This window comes from Pristiophorus japonicus, chromosome 3 (genome assembly GCF_044704955.1).
Source record: "Pristiophorus japonicus isolate sPriJap1 chromosome 3, sPriJap1.hap1, whole genome shotgun sequence".
Lineage (NCBI taxonomy): Eukaryota > Metazoa > Chordata > Chondrichthyes > Pristiophoridae > Pristiophorus > Pristiophorus japonicus.
In genome coordinates this window covers 205,664,934-205,681,299 of record NC_091979.1, presented here as the reverse complement: position 1 = coordinate 205,681,299, position 16,366 = coordinate 205,664,934, and the positions used below count along the sequence as shown (strand labels likewise).

General features: G+C 44.0%; 1 protein-coding gene across 1 annotated transcript in view; it reads left to right on the top strand.

Moving 5' to 3' along the window:
• The window catches only part of LOC139260081 (sperm-associated antigen 16 protein), a 1,616,547-nt gene that overhangs the window by 873,920 nt on the left and 726,261 nt on the right, over window positions 1–16,366 (top strand). The window contains exon 11 of the mRNA XM_070876216.1: window positions 12,145–12,288. Within this exon, the coding sequence (XP_070732317.1) occupies window positions 12,145–12,288 (144 nt within the window). The remainder of the gene's footprint in view (window positions 1–12,144; window positions 12,289–16,366) is intronic.

Below are 16,366 nucleotides of genomic sequence, written 5' to 3'. Positions count from 1 at the left end.
TAATCATAACAAAATAATCATTATACATAACTTGCATGGTATACACGACAAAAGATATTAACTTTTTCCATATTTACAAATCAAACTTACCCACTGGTTTTCTGTTTCGAAGAGGATACCTTCGTTCTTGACCAGAACTTTCAAATCTTGTTTTAGGACTTAGACTCATTCTAGGCTGAGCCTGAGGAAAACTTTTCTCCAAGGGCAACCCTTGATTTATATTTGGACTCTCTACAATTTAAGACTGTCTGTCTGCCAGACTCGGAATCAGACTTAAATTTGAACTTTCTCTTGGACTTGTTTCTAGTACATCTGATGTAGGATTTGCTGCTGGTACTCTACTTGTAACAAGACTATCTGACTCATCAGAATAAATTGAATCATTCCAACTTTCAACTCCTTCCACATCTGTAGATAAAATATGATCAATATGAACAAACCTAACCTTTCCATGATCAAACATCTTGACCAAATATGTGCGAGGACCACATATCTTCTCTACTCTTCCTGGTAACCACTTTAACTATTTATGGTGATGGTTCTTCATTCTAACCTTCTGATTCAATATCACACTTCTCTCTCTTACTCTATCTCTAACATGACTCTCTTTCTGCCTTGATTGTTTCTCTTCTACTGACTATGCCAAGTTTGGCTTTAACAACGAGATTCTGGTTCGTGGTTGTCATTGAGAAACAACTCTGCTGGTTTTCTACCAGTAGTTATATGAAGATAAGTAATCAAAAAATTTGCTAGTTTGTGGTCCAACAACAACTGCCATTTCCTTGGATTTGGATCCAACATTCGCTTGATAGGGGCACATTTTGCAATTTGTACTGTGTGCTCTGTTGCAGCATTTGACACAGGGTGGTATGGTAGAACTTCGGTGTGTTTCACACCATTTCTGCTCATGAACTGTGCAAATTCTTCTGAACAAAATTGCGGCCCATTATCAGACACAATGTCTTCTGGGAGGCCATATGAAGAAAAGTATCTTTGCAAATTGTCTAGTGTTTTACTTTGTTATGTATTAATGCTTGGAGGTCACCAGACACAGAGGGTGCCGCGGTTGGAGGTCATCGGGCTGTATGCATGTGGTATGTGTGCTTGGTCACCTGTATATAAGCTAGGTGTCTTTGTCAAGCTGGCACTCTTGGACTGAAATAAAAATGGATCAGGTTGCACCTGGATGAGTTTACAGTAACAAGACTCTTTGAGTCATTACAATTGGCGACGAGGTAATTTAAGAACCTTCGCATGCACTTTGGGCACTGTTGGAATCCTGGAGAGATTCGTGGAGGGTGAGGATTGGGTGAATTTTGTTGTCCGCCTGGATCAGTATTTTGTGGGCAACGGCATGGAGGCAGAGGCCTTTGCAGTTAAGCTCAGGGCAGTTCTCCTCACCGCTTGTGGTCTGAAAATTTAAGGCCTCATGAAGAATCTTCTCTCACCTGTACATCCAGCGGAAAAATGGTATGAGGAATTGTGTACGTTGGTGGGTAACCATCTGAAGCCAAAAGAGGGGATCATCATATCACGCTACCGTTTCTACACGCATATTCGTGCTGAGGGCCAGGATGTGTCGGGATTTGTCGCCGACCTGCGACGTCTTGCTGAGCCATGTAAGTTTGGGAACATGCTGGAAGACATGCTGCATGATATCTTCCTGATCGGCATCAGCCATGATGCGATCCTCAGGAAGCTATTGGCTGCAGAGATGCTGGATTTGAAAAAGGCCATCGAGACTGCTCAGGCATGCATGACGGAGGATGATAATCTGAGGCGGATATCATTGACGAATCAGATTTTCTCGGCAAGTATTGTAAACAAGATGGCGTCGTCTTTGGGCAGAGCTGTTTACGCGAAACCTGCCGTTGCTTAGAGCCCGCCAACTGATTCGAACCAGATTTCACCCTGTTGGTGTTATGGGGGCAATCATCGGCCTCATCAGTGTTGGTTTAGACAATACTCATGTGATGGATGTTCGAAAGTAGGGCATCTTCACAGAATGTGTCCACAACAGAGCAAGCGTGGTGCGGTTCACCACGTAGTTGATCAGTTCAGTGATGGCCCGGTTACGCAACCCGATAGTCACTAATGTGAATGGCATGCCTGTATCAATGGAGCTGGACATGGGTGCAAGCCAGTTAATAATGAGCCAAAGGACATCCGACAAGCTGTGGGACACTAAGGTTGCGAAACCGAAGCTGAGTCCAGTCAATGCCAGGTTGCGTACTTACACTAAGAAACTCATACTGGTGCTCGGCAGTGCAGCGAATCGAGGTGTCATATGATGGTGTGGTTCACGAGCTACCATTATGGAGCATCCCAGGTAATGGTCCAATGCTGTTCAGCAGGAATTGGCTCGAGAAAATCAAGCCGAACTGGAATGATGTCAAGATGTTGTCCTCGGTGGATGATACTTCGTGTGCTCAAGTATTGAAAAAGTTTCCTTCTTTGTTTGAACCGGGAATTTGGCAATTTTACGGGAGCCAAGGTGCAGATTCATCTGGACTCCAATGCAAGGCCTTTCTATCACAAAGCTCGGTCTGTTCCGTACCGATGAGGGAGAAGGTTGAAATTGAGCTTGACAGACTCCAGCGTAAAGGGATCATATCACCGGTCGAGTTTAATGAGTGGGCTAGCCCCATTGTTCCTCTGTTGAAGAGTGATGGCACTGTCAGGATTTGTGGGGACTACAAGGTTACGATTAACTGATTTTCGAAACAAGATCAGTATCCGTTACCAAGGGATGATTATCTGTTCGCCATGCTAGCTAGTGGAAGGTCGTTCACGAAACTGGATCTGGCGTCAGCCTATATGACCCAGGAGCTTGTCAGCATTTTGAAGAAACTCACCTGCATCAACACCCATAAAGGACTGTTCGTCTACAACAGGTGTCCTTTTGGGATTCGTTCGGCTGCAGTCATATTTCAGAGGAATATGGAGATTTTACTGAAGTCCGTTCCTAGAACTGTCATATTTCAAGATGACATTCTGGTCACAGGTCGCGACACTACTGAACATCTGAACAATCTTGAAGAAGTTCTACAGCATCTGGACAAAGTGGGACTCAGGCTGAAACGCTCGAAGTGTGTATTCATGGCACCTGAAGTCGAACTCCTCGGGAGATAGATTGCTGCTAATGCCATCAGGCCCACTGATTTGAAAACAGAAGCCATCAAAAATGCACCCAAGCCTCAGAATGTGACGGAGCTGCGTTCGTTCCTTGGGCTACTCAACTACTTCGGTAATTTCTTACCCAGATTGAGCACTTCACTAGAGCCACTGCATGTATTACTAAGAACAGGCAACAGCTGGGTCTGGGGTGCGTCTCAAGATAGACCCTTGGAGAAAGCCAAGAATCTGCTATGTTGAAACAAGTTGCTTGTTCATTATGATCCGGTAAGCGTCTTGTATTGGCCTGTGAAGCTTCATCATATGGGGTTGGCAGCGTACTCCAACAAGCAAATGAATCGGGCAAGCTACAATCTGTTGCGTATGCTTCGAGAAGTCTGTCTAAAGCGGAAAGAGCTTACAGTATGGTAGAGAAAGAAGCTTTGGCCTATGTGTATGGGGTAAAAAAAAATGCACCAGTACCTGTTTGATCTTCATTTTGAACTAGAAACGGATCATAAGCCACTCATTTCATTGTTTGCAGAAAACAAAGGTATTAATACCAATGCATCGTCCCGCATTCAAAGGTGGGCGCTGACATTGTCTGCTTATGATTACGTCATCCGTCATAGACCTGGTACTGAGAATTGTGACGATGCACTGAGTCGTCTGCTCTTACCCACAACTGAGATGGAGACACCTCAACCTGCAGATCTACTGTTAGTAATGGATGCTTTTGAGAGTGAAGGAACCCCTGTCACCGCTCAACAAGTTAGGATCTGAACCAGCCATGACCTTATTTTATTGGTTGTGAAAACGGTGTGTACTCAGTGGTGATTGGTCCCCCATACCTATGGAGATGCGTGAGGAGACCAAACCTTACAACATCGCAAGGATGAGCTGTCCATTCAGTCAGACTGTTTATTGTAGGGTAATCGTGTAATCATGCCTAAGAAAGGTAGAGAAAAATTTGTATGTGAACTTTATAGCACTCCTCCTGTATTGTCATGATGAAGTCCATTGCTAGGTCTCATATATGGTGGCCTGGAATTGACTCTGATCTGGAATCATGTGTGCATCAGTGCAATAATTGCATGCAGGTAAGTAAAGTACCAGCGGAATCTCCGCTGAGTCTTTGGCCGTGGCCATCCAAACCATGGTCGAGGATCCACATTGATTTTGCGGTCTCGTTCCTAGTAAATGATGTATATTCTAAGTGGATAGAGTGTGTTATTATGTCATCCAGCACATCTACAGCTATCATTGAGAGCCTTTGTATCATGTTTGCTACTCATGGTTTGCCTGACATTGTTGTGAGCAACACAGATCTTGCTTCACAAGTCTTGAGTTCCAGGAGTTCATGAAACTCAATGGCATCAGACATGTGAGATCAGCTCCATTCAAGCTTGCTTCTAATGGTCAAGCAGAGCATGCCATTCAAATGATCAAACAATGTATGAAACATAGAAACATAGAAACATGGAAATTAGGTGCAGGAGTAGGCCATTCGGCCCTTCGAGCCTGCACCGTCATTCAATAAGATCATGGCTGATCATTCAACCTCAGTACCTCTTTCCTGCTTTCTCGCCATACCCCTTGATCCCTTTGGCCATAAAGGCCATATCTAACTCCCTTTTGAATATATCTAATGAACTGGCCTCAACAACTCTCTGCGGTAAGGAATTTCACAGGTTAACCACTCTCTGAGTGAAGAAGTTTCTCCTCATCTCGGTCCTAAATGGCTTACCCCTTATTCTTAGATTGTGACCCCTGGTTCTGGAACTCCCCAGCAATGGGAACATTCTTCCTGCCTCTAACCTGTCCAATCCCGTCAGAATTTTATATGTTTCTATGAGATCCCCTCTCATCTTTCTAAACTCCAGTGAATACAGGCCCAGTCGATCCAGTCTCTCCTCATATGTCAGTCCTGCCATCCCGGGAATCAGTCTGGTGAACCTTCGCTGCAGTCCCTCAATAGCAAGAACGTCCTTCCTCAGATTAGGAGACCAAAACTGAACACAATATTCCAGGTGTGGCCTCACCAAGGCTCTAAACAACTGCAGTAAGATCTCCCTGCTCCTATACTGGAATCCTCTAGCTATGAAGGCCAACATGCCATTTGCCTTCTTCACTGCCTGCTGTACCTGCATGCCAACCTTCAATGACTGATGTACCATGACACCCAGGTCTCGTTGTACCTCCCCTTTTCCTAATCTGTCACCATTCAGATAATATTCTGTCTTCCTGTTTTTGCAACCAAAGTGGATAACCTCAGATTTATCCACATAATGCATCTGTCATGTATTTTCCCACTCACCTGACCTGTCCAAGTCACCCTGCAACCTCTTAGCATCCTCCTCACAGCTCACAGCACCACCCAGCTTAGTGTCACCTGCAAACTTAGAGTTATTACATTCAATTCCTTCATCTAAATCATTGATGTATATTGTCAATAGCTGGGGTCCCAGCATTGAACCCTGCGGCACCCCACTAGTCACTGCCTGCCATTCTGAAAAGGACCCGTTTATTCCGATTCGCTGCTTCCTGTCTGCCAATCAGTTCTCTATCCACGTCACTACATTACCCCCAATACCATGTGCTTTAATTTTGCACACTAATCTCTTGTGTGGGACCTTGTCAAAAGCCTTTTGAAAGTCCAAATACACCACATCCACTGGTTCTCCCTTGTCCACACTATTAGTTATATTCTCAAAAAATTCTAGAAGATTTGTCAAGCATGTAACTCAGGGTACACTGCAGAGACGGTTGTCATATATATTGGTCAGTTACAGGTCAAGACCTCATATGCTTACTGGGGTTCCTCCTGCTGAACTACTGATGAAGAGAAATCTGAAAACCAGGCTTTCTCTTGTACATCCTGATTTGAATGATCGTGTTGAAAACAGACGTCAAAGTCAGCAATGGTGTCGTGTTGCCGTGTTACCTGACATCTCGGTCAATGATCCGGTTATGTACTGAACTATGGTCAAGGTCCAAAGTGGATCACCGGCACTGTTACAGCCAAGGAGGGTAACAGAGTGTTTATTGTCGTGCTCAAGAATGGGCAAGCATACAGGAAACACCTTGACCAGGTTAAACTGCGGCACACGGATGAACTGGAATCGAGTGAGGAAGATGCAGTCAGTGACCAACCAACTATTGTTCACTCATCAGAGGACTCTGCTGACATTACTGACTCTGAATCTTCAGTCTCTGATGTGGTCATGACCACTCCCATCATATTGGCTACTCAGCCCTCAGTCTCACCGGACTCAGAACACTCGCCCAGAGCAAAAGTTGAACTGAGATGATCAACCCGTGAGAGGAAAGCCCCAGAATATATTAATTTGTAAAAGACTGTTGTTAAGATTTTAAAAGGGGGATGTTGTTATGTATTAATGCTTGGAGGTCAACAGACACCAGAGGGCGCCGCAGTCGGAGGTCATTGGGCTGTACAAATGTGGCATGTGTGCTTGGCCACCTGTATATAAGCTGTGTGCCTTTGTCAAGCTGGCACTCTTGGGCTGGAATAAAGATGGATCAGGTTGCACCTGAGTGAGTTTACAGTAACCAGACTCTTGAGTCATTACATACTTGTTATTTTTCGCATCAGAAACACCTCCACCCACTTCGAATGACTGTGAACAATTGCTGTCATTTAAGCTTAGCAAAATCTATCTATAACCTTTACCACACCCAGGGAGGCCATCTCCATGGCTGTAATGGTACTGAAGGTGGTTTCTTTCTCAACTTTCTCCTTGAGTGCGTATGATACAGGACGTGGCTTGCAGTAAACTGGTCTTGCGTCCTTCTGCACTCTGAAACATGCCTTGAAATCTTGGATTGGATTGCCTGTTTTGCGGAACACCTTCAGATACTGCTTCATGACATCATCTTTTGATGCAAATTTTGTTTCCACACGTAAAATCTCATTCCAATCCAGCTTCAGTGATCCCAACCAATTTCTACCTATCAAGGCAGGCTTGGCTCCTGCCACTACAATGAGAGGCAATCTCTGAAACTGATCCTTGTATTTCACAGGTATGGTGATACTTCCTACAACAGGGATTTTTTCTCCTGAGTAGCCTCATAGCTCTATCTTCAATTTCTCTAGTCCAAAATCACGCAACTTGTCGAAATATATCGATTCCGGCACTATGCTCACGGATGCACCAGCTTGATTTCCATATGTATCCTGGTTCCTGCAACGTCTACTTGGATGATACTTCGCGAATCGCTGCTCGATACCTTCATGCTCCTGATGCCATGTATCTTCGAAAGCTCCTCGTCCTGTTGATTCTCTTCAATGCTATGTAGTGTCTGGCGATTCCTACTTCTAGCCTTGAAAGTCGGTTTCCTCTTCAGTCGGCATGCCTTCGCAAGATGCCCAGCTTTCTTGCAGCAGAAACATTCTGCCTTTACCTATGGACAGCTTTGAGCAAACCGATAGCACAGCTTCAGTGCAGTGTTTCCTTGTTGCTGAGGCCTTGGAGCCCAACTGCCTTTTACTTTTAGCCTTCAGGCAATCTACCTCGGTTGTCTGATGACTGGAAATGGCCAGAAAGTCTCGAGAGTATCGTTCGGCCATATCCATCGACATAGCTGACTGACAAGCTAAATCAATGGTCAAGTTAGGGGTTGTCAACAATTTCCTTCTGATTACTTCATTTTTCAACCCACAAACAAAGCGGTTACGCAAAGCTTGGTCCTGAAAGTTTCCAAAATGACAGTGAATGGATAGCTTTTTTAAAGCTACAATGTATTCACTGATTTCCTCATCATTTAATTGATTTTGTGTTCCAAAACGATAACTTTCAGCAATTTTCAGGGACTCAGGACCGTAGTGCTATTGTAACTTGGTTAGAAGCTCTGTCAGCGGCATGTCCTTTGGCTTGACGGGAACAAGCACATTTTTCAGGGTTTCATACACCACAGGGCCTGCAGGCTTCAGTGAAGAAAATAGCCCGTTTCCTTTCTAAAACCTCCCGGTTACGGTTTACATCATCAGGGACTTTGACGACACTATTCGCGGCGAAAAATATTTCTAACCACTCCAAATATGCTCCGAAAGTCTCTCAGTCAAGATAGAACTCACCCAAGTGCCCTATTATTCCCAGAGGCGTGACCATCTGGACTCTGGCACCGTCGACAGTTCAGCCAAGTGTGCTTGAAATTTACCTTGGATTTTTAGCTGTTATGCAAAACAAAGAACCTCTCAAAATCTCTCCATCAGTTGGCAAGATTATCCTGCAACAAAAATATCAGCTAGGGAATCCAAATATCCTATTTTCCTGGCCAATCTATGATATCTTTAAGAGATCACTAACAAGCACACACACAAAATATAGCTCCTTAACAAGACTGTGATCATGTGACCTTGCCGCATGACCTATTATTAATACATCAGTAGTTGTTATTACATCAGTAGTCCACTAGACGGAGCTCTATCACACCTCCCTCCTATCTGCTATACACTAAGGTGTAGAAATTGCCCTCTGCCGGAAAAGGAGCGCACTTACCTTTTTTGAAGTGTTCTGACAAAATTAAGCTCTTCGGAGTTTTTCTTCCAGCGGGGTGGAAGTGCATCATCGTGGGGGTGGTAGTGGGAGTGGAGTGTAGTGGGCATCACTCGCGGGCCGGAAGTAGGGGTGGGACGGAATGTCCACAGCTGTCAGTCATCAGCACCGTGCTGATGATGTCATCGCGCTGGCGTGTCACAACGTTTCTCCCTTTTAGTTAAAGGGAAGGGCCACTGTGAACTCTGTATTCATTTCATTTAGGTCCACTGGACCATCAGGGAGGGTTTCGGCCAGGTCAGTGGCACCCAAGAGGGGATGCCTGGCTGCCTGTTGGCGGCCCGGCCGAACCTGTCAGTCGGCCAACAATGAAAAATAACATGGCGGTCGCGGCAGTGTGCCCTCCCCTTTAAGGGCGGCCGTGCCGCCATTTACACAGAGTGCACCAACAGCAAAATCTGTCGGGGGTACTGGCCTGCGGCGGCGCTCCCGCGGGGCAATTTCCAATAAGGGACAATTTCGTGAGGGAAATTTTTCACGGGGTCCCCGCCAGACAGTAAGGGGTCACCGCGTGCACGCCGCAGCAGGAAAACAGGTGGAGCGGTCCCAGACACCGCTCTGAAAGAGTGATGGAATCAGATTCAATCTGAACTTTCAAAAGACAATTGGCCATGTATTTGAAGAGGACTCATTTGTAGGGTTGTGGAGAAAATGCTGGGGCGTGGGACTAAATTGGAAAGCTCTTTCAAAGAACTGACACAGGCATGGTCTCCTTCTGTCCTGTAAGATTTTATGATTCTCGAATATCCATCCAATTATACTAAATGTGCAATGCTCCTTAACATTTTCTGCAAATTATATGTTTGTAAATTGCACATTTACGTGTCAGAATTAGTTTTCTTTAAATTGTACACCTCTGCCTTCAAATATGTGCACTTTTCCTTTGCCTGTGGCAACATACAATGATTATTCTCATTCTCCATTACTGATTGCACAAGTCTAGGATGCCGTCAGTAGAGTCGTTAGTGCCATTGACCATTATTCTGCACAGGAAAGAAGGTACAAAGCAACTTCATATCTTATATAAAGTAACATGGTTTGGGAATAAATTACAGGCATGTACTGGTCTCATTTTCTTTCTGCTCTATATGCATAAATAGCGACGTCATTCATGTAAATACTGACTCCAAATTAGATTGATGCTATCTACATTTCTGTGATTCACCCAAATCGTTTATTATTTTATATAGCGCTGCATGTAGAATTTCCCTTAAGGTTAACAGGCAAACAGATACAACCAGCTATGTTGTTCTCCGTGTACACATGTTTACAGTGGTGAATTTTCCAGTAATCCACTGTTTAATAACAAGAACACAGCTTAGTAATACTGCATATCTTATGTTACAAATCTAATACTTCAGGCTGTACATCAAAATCAATACAACTTCAGTTCCCGTTTCCTTAAAAAGCAGTGGGATCAAAGCATTGTGCTGAAACAGTAAGATTTTTTTTTAAATCATCCTTTTATTTCAGGTGATTTAATGGTGATGTTGGTTGAGTGACAAATATTGTCCAGAACTCCCCTGATCTTCTTTGAGATAGTTCTATGGGATTGTTTATGTCCACCTGAAAACAATGGAAAGGAAAATCGGACATATTTTACAACAGAGCAGTCAATCAGCATCACTAGTTTTATGGCCAGGCAGCCAAATTGAAAATCTACTCTACTGTCAATGATCTGAGCATGGCTGCCTATTATCTTACACTGACAGAAATGGCTATGCATGGAGGTTTAGATGGCAGTCATGTTGCCTAAATAGTTTCACAGAAGAGTATTATTATACCCAAGTTTAACTTGTAATTTGGTGGAAGAAAAGTACAAAATGTCTGATCCGAAAGGCAGCACTCCCTCAGTACTGCACTGGTGTGTTGGTCTAGATTACTGCTTAAGTCTCTGGAGTGGGACTTGAACCTACAACCTTCTGACCCTGAGCCAAAAGTGCCATCACTGAGCAATGGCTGACACCACACATGTCGAAACAAAATGACTCACTTGCTGATATTTCTTTCTACTATGCAATACCCACAATGTTGTGCAGCCTTTGCTTCTCTCAGCACCATCTCATCACATGCAATGTATAAGGACTGGTAAATTATGATAACGAGACGACTTTGTATTATCGGATGAGGCCAGCCTCTCGGGTGCAGAAGAGCCACTCTGCTAGGACCACAATATTGACCCAATATTTGGAAGATTTCAGCCATGGCTCAGTGAGTAGCACTCTTGTCTCTGAGTCAGAAGGTTGTGGATTAAAATACCAGTCCAGACACTTGATCACATAGTCCAAGTTGACACTTCATCGCAGTACTGAGAAACTGCTGCACTGTCGGAAGTGCTGCCTTTCAGGCAAGATGTTAAATTGACTGCCTGTCTGCCCTCTCTGGTGGATGTAATGAACCCCATGGTACTATTCAAAGAAGTGCAGGAGAGTTCTTTTAGTATCCTGGCCAATATTTATCCCTCAACCAACATCACTAAAACAGATTGTTTGGCCATTATCACGTCGCTGTTTGTGGGACCTTGCTGTGTGCAAATTGGCTGCAACATTTCAAACATACACCTCAAAAATACTTCATGCGACATCTTGAGGTCTTCAAATGCAATATATAAATGCAAGTCTTTTGGTCGGTCAGTTTTTATAATGGGGCAGCTGATCAGCAACACCAGTTATACCTGGGCATAATTGGTTACCTTAGCACTTTCCTTCAAATTGGCCACCTTTCTCTGCACATCCTTCAAAGTGTGGTGGTTGTAAACACTATGCTAATCTACTGTGTGACTCCATCCAAAGTCAGTTGCTGAATCCTTGATATAGTAATAGGATTCTTCTGACCAAAAGAGGGCTTATTGTCATTGCTTTATGTCATCTACAATATTGTTTCTGTAATGTGGGTGTTTTAGGATCTCTTTGCAGCTTCCAGTTCCTAAATTTGTGCCCTCCACTGCTGGATTGATACACTGAGCATTCTTTATTGTGTTTATATGTGTTAATGTTTTATATGCCATTTAAAGGGGGGGATTTAAAGGGTAAATCAGCGGTGATATTATAGGAATATTCTGTTCAGTTTAGTGTTTGGTATTCGCATGCAAATTCCACGAAATGTTATGTGTGCGCCTACTAACAAAAAGGAACTTCCATTCAGTGCATAGTGAGTGCATTGTTATAGTACAGGTAAAAGTAAATGAATCCCCCATAGTGTGCTATCATAATAGCATGATGGTCTTGGCAAATTGCTTTAATTATCACCTTTTTATATTCTCAAAGTGCGCATTGAACTAGATTCTTTATAGAATTAGACTACAATGCAGTTTATAGATAAAGTGCTTTTGTCAACTGTATTCCTCATGGTATTCAAGAAGATATTTTGATATGCTTATACAGTAAACAATATGTTTGAAAAGCCCATTGCATTACGTTGAAACCATACTCATCATCTCCTCATTCTTTTGTAGCCTAGCTCTTCACCCACGGAAACAAATCCTGGTGACTGGAAGTGATGGGCGTCTCTGGAAGATGTGGTCCATTCCCAATGGTGACATTATCATGACAGGTGAAGGTCACGGTGATTGGCTTTCTGACTGCTGCTTCCATCCCAGGTTAGTGTAAACATTGTATTGAGTCAGCGCGAATCCCTGCGGAGAGTAACTTTACGTAATTTTGTTTGCACTAGTCTGTTCATCTCCAGGCTGATCTAATGACACAGTGCTTCATGTTTACTTTTGTTTCCCTTCCATATTGTGTAATGCATTTATAAATTATATTGGTAGTTTTCCTTGACAGCCTTGTGATATTGACTGGAATATTGTTGATAGTACTGTGTGAGTCTCTGAGTTTGCAAGGATGTGCTGCCACAATGGCCAAAGATTTACAGCCCATTTATCAGTCCTCAACCAATATTAAATGAACATATTCATTTGGTTTTCATAAACCATAGAATGTTAGATTTTGAATGAAATATGATACATTTCTGATTTTACAGACTGAAGTTATCCATTTTGTTTACTTATGGTCTCAGCCATACAAGCCCCCTAATTCATAACGTTAGGAAATCTCAACTCTGCATTGTCTTCATTTATTGTCTCCCTGGGAGCAGGGATAGGTGATCCCTTTGATTAGGATAACCCCCCCCCCCCCCCATCCCAATCACATCTGGGGCCTCGAGTTATTGTTATCTTTCATCATTCAATCTCTTCAAGGTTACGGTAACCCATTTCAGCCTATGGAGCCCATCATAGAAACATAGGGCTCAAAATTGGCCAAGAGTTGCTCCGTTTTTTTAGGGGCAACTTGATTTTTCTGGAGTATCTTAAAAATCCCTATTTTGCACATTCAATTTGCACCAGTGTAAGGTGAGTTAGTTACGATTTTTTTAGGTTAGTTTTTCTCAAAAGGGGCGACACCAGGCACCTACGCCAGTTTTGGCCATTTAGGCCACTTTGGCCAGCTAATAGTTACTCCAAATCTACTTAGGCCAGCGTATGTGGCCACTTCAGAAAACCCTTGCAGAGAGTTAAGAAATCAGCGCAGGTAGGTAAATCGGAGGCCAGCAGAACTTAATGGCTTAACTAAAGAATGTGAATAGGATCAAACAGCTATATAGGACATCATATGACAAACTTCACTATACAACAGAAACATTCATGGAAACTTAAACTACAAAAGTAAAAGAAGTAAAAGATAGTTGAATTACATTGCCCTAATCTCACAACTAATTTAAACAACTATTTGTTTGCAATGATTACACTGGGCCAAAATTGAGCCCATATTATCTAAATAAAGTCTACTTTAATAAATAAGATTTTCTCTCAATGTTCCTCCCATCACTTATGTTCTTCTGTCACAATAGCACCAAGTGAATAGGCTTGACAAGTGTTCACCACTATTCACAAGAGACAAAACATATTTACATAATTTTTTCAAAATATCCAAAAGTCCAGGAAACTGACAAGCCATGAAGAAAGTTCAAAAATAGCTACAGTGCATTAAATTTCAAACCTGAGGTCGATCGCACTGGGAGGCCACTCGGCCAGGGATCGGGGTGGGCATCGGGTCCCACACACACAGCGGCTGCAGCACGCACACAGAGAGGCTGGGGGCGAGGAGCTATTGCACATGCGCGGATACTCCACTGCGCATGTGCAGATGTCCTGCCCCCGACCCGACTGGCCACGCTGCGTGAAGACCGAGGAGAGGCCGGACAGCAGCTAAAGTGGAGTGCGATTTTTTTCGCCGCACTTTTCAACGGAGAAAAGCGCCGCATCTCCGGTAAGTGCGCCGACAAAAGGGGTGGGCCAAAGTTGAACCCATAGAAACAGAAGTAGGCCATTCAACTCCTCGAGCCTGTTCCGCCATTCAATTAGATCATGGCTGATCTGTATCTTAACTCTATCTACTGCCTTGATTCCCAAACCCGCAATATCCTTGCCTAACAAAAATCTATCAATCTCTGTTTTGACATTTTCAATTGACCCCAGCCTCAGCAGCTGTTTGGGGGAAGAGAGTTCCAGATTTCCACTACCCTTTGTGTGAAGAAGTGCTTCCTGACATCACCCCTGAATGGCCTAACTCTAATTTTAAAGTTTTGCCCACTTGTTCTGGATTTCAGAAGAATGAGAGGGGATCTCATAGAAACGTTTAAAATTCTGATGGTTTTAGACAGGTTAGATGCAGGAAGAATGTTCCCAATGTTGGGGAAGTCCAGAACCAGGGGTCACAGTCTAAAGATAAGGGGTAAGCCATTTAGGACCAAGATGAGGAGAAACTTCTTCACCCAGAGAGTGGTGAACCTGTGGAATTCTCTACCACAGGAAGTTGTTGAGGCCAATTCACTAAATATATTCAAAAAGGAGTTAGATGTCGTCCTTACTACTAGGGGGAATCAAGGGGTATGGCGAGAAAGCAGGAATGGGGTACTGAGGTTGCATGTTCAGCCATGAACTCATTGAATGGCGGTGCAGGCTCGAAGGGCCTACTCCTGCACCTATTTTCTATGTTTCTATGTCTATATTTCTATTCCCCCAAAAGAGGAAATAGCTTCTCTCTAGTTACCCTATCAACTCCTTTAATCACCTTAAACACCTCAATTAGATCACCCCTTAATCTTCTATATTACAGGGACTACAAGGCTAGTCTATTCAACCTGTCATCAGAATGCAACCCTTTTAGTGCCTGCCTGCAGCTGTTAGCAGCTGAGCTTCAGGACTGTACTTGCATACACTAGCTGGCTTCTCAATTCTACCCTGGGTACTGGTCAGAAATCTGTCTTCTGGGCTAATTTCCATTGCTCCGCTGGCTTCTGGTTTTTACTGTGGCCTCCACCTTCAATGCAGCCTTCTCCTCAGACTGTATTCTCCACCGGATTGCCTCTATTCCAGTACCTAGCCTGCTTCTGCGAACTCGGTCCTTGCTCCTCACTCTGGATTCTGCTCACATGTTGCTAAATAATCTTGGCTTTGCTTCCACCTGCTTACTTCCCGAGGCCGCTGACTCTGCTCTAATTCACTTGTTCTTCAGAGCTCCTTCACTGAACTGGTTTGGATTGGCTCCTCAAGCTCCTGCAGCCTTCTCTAATCTCATCTACTCCTCACCTCCCTGCAGTTGTTCCTCAGATCAGCTTGCTCATCTGCATAGACCTTGTGGATTTACCTTTCACTCTTTCCCGGCTACCTGGTCTTCATTGGTCTTGGGACTCGGGTTTCAATTCCACTGTTCCTCGTTCTTCTGCTTTTATCTTGGATCTGCTGGTGCCCCCTGCTAATACCTGAAGCCACTACGCACCTCTGCTGGACCCTGGATCAATCTCCGCTGGCTAACTGTCAGTTCTTACTCCTTCTTGGCCCTCTGACTTAACTTCACAACCTCCAGCAGTGCAGCCACTAATACTCCGGTCCTCAAAAACATCTCCAGTATCCACTCCCTCTCCACAACTGTATCTAAACTTCAGCACTGGTTTATGAATGCTCCAAACTCGGCCCTGTCTACAAGTCAACTCCATCCTACCATAGAACCTCAGAATTTAACACTGGACTCTTTCATATCATCCATGAGACCCACCTCTGTCCTTACAAACTAACATTCCATGTCCAACCTCCCTTCCCTATCGAAAGTCCTTGAACATGTGTGACTCCCAACTCTATGCCCATCTTTCTCACAACTCCTTGTTTGAATCTCTCTCGCCAAGGTCATGAATGATATCATCAGTGATTTTGACAGGGATGCATCATTCCCCTCTCTTTGACCTGTTTGCAGCCTTTGACATGGCCGACCACAAAATCTTCCTCTAACACCTCTCCTCCACTGTTTAGCTCAAAGGGAATGCTCTCGCTTGGTTCCACTCTTATCCAATCATAGCCAGAGCATCTTCAGCAATGGCTTCTCTTCTTCCCCCATGCCATTACCTCTGAATCGCCCAAGAATCTATCCTTGGCACCACCTCTTCATCTACATGCTGCCCCTTGGCAATATCATTCTAAGACATGAGGTCAACTCCACATGTACACTGGTGACACCCCGCTCTATCTCACCACCACCTCGCTCGACCCCTCTACTGCCTCTGTGTTGTGCTTGTCTGATGTTCAGTCTTGGATGAGCTGCAGTTTCCTCCAGTTAAACATTGGGAAGACCAACGCCATTATTCCTGCCACAAACTCTGCACATTTGCTACAAATCCCATCC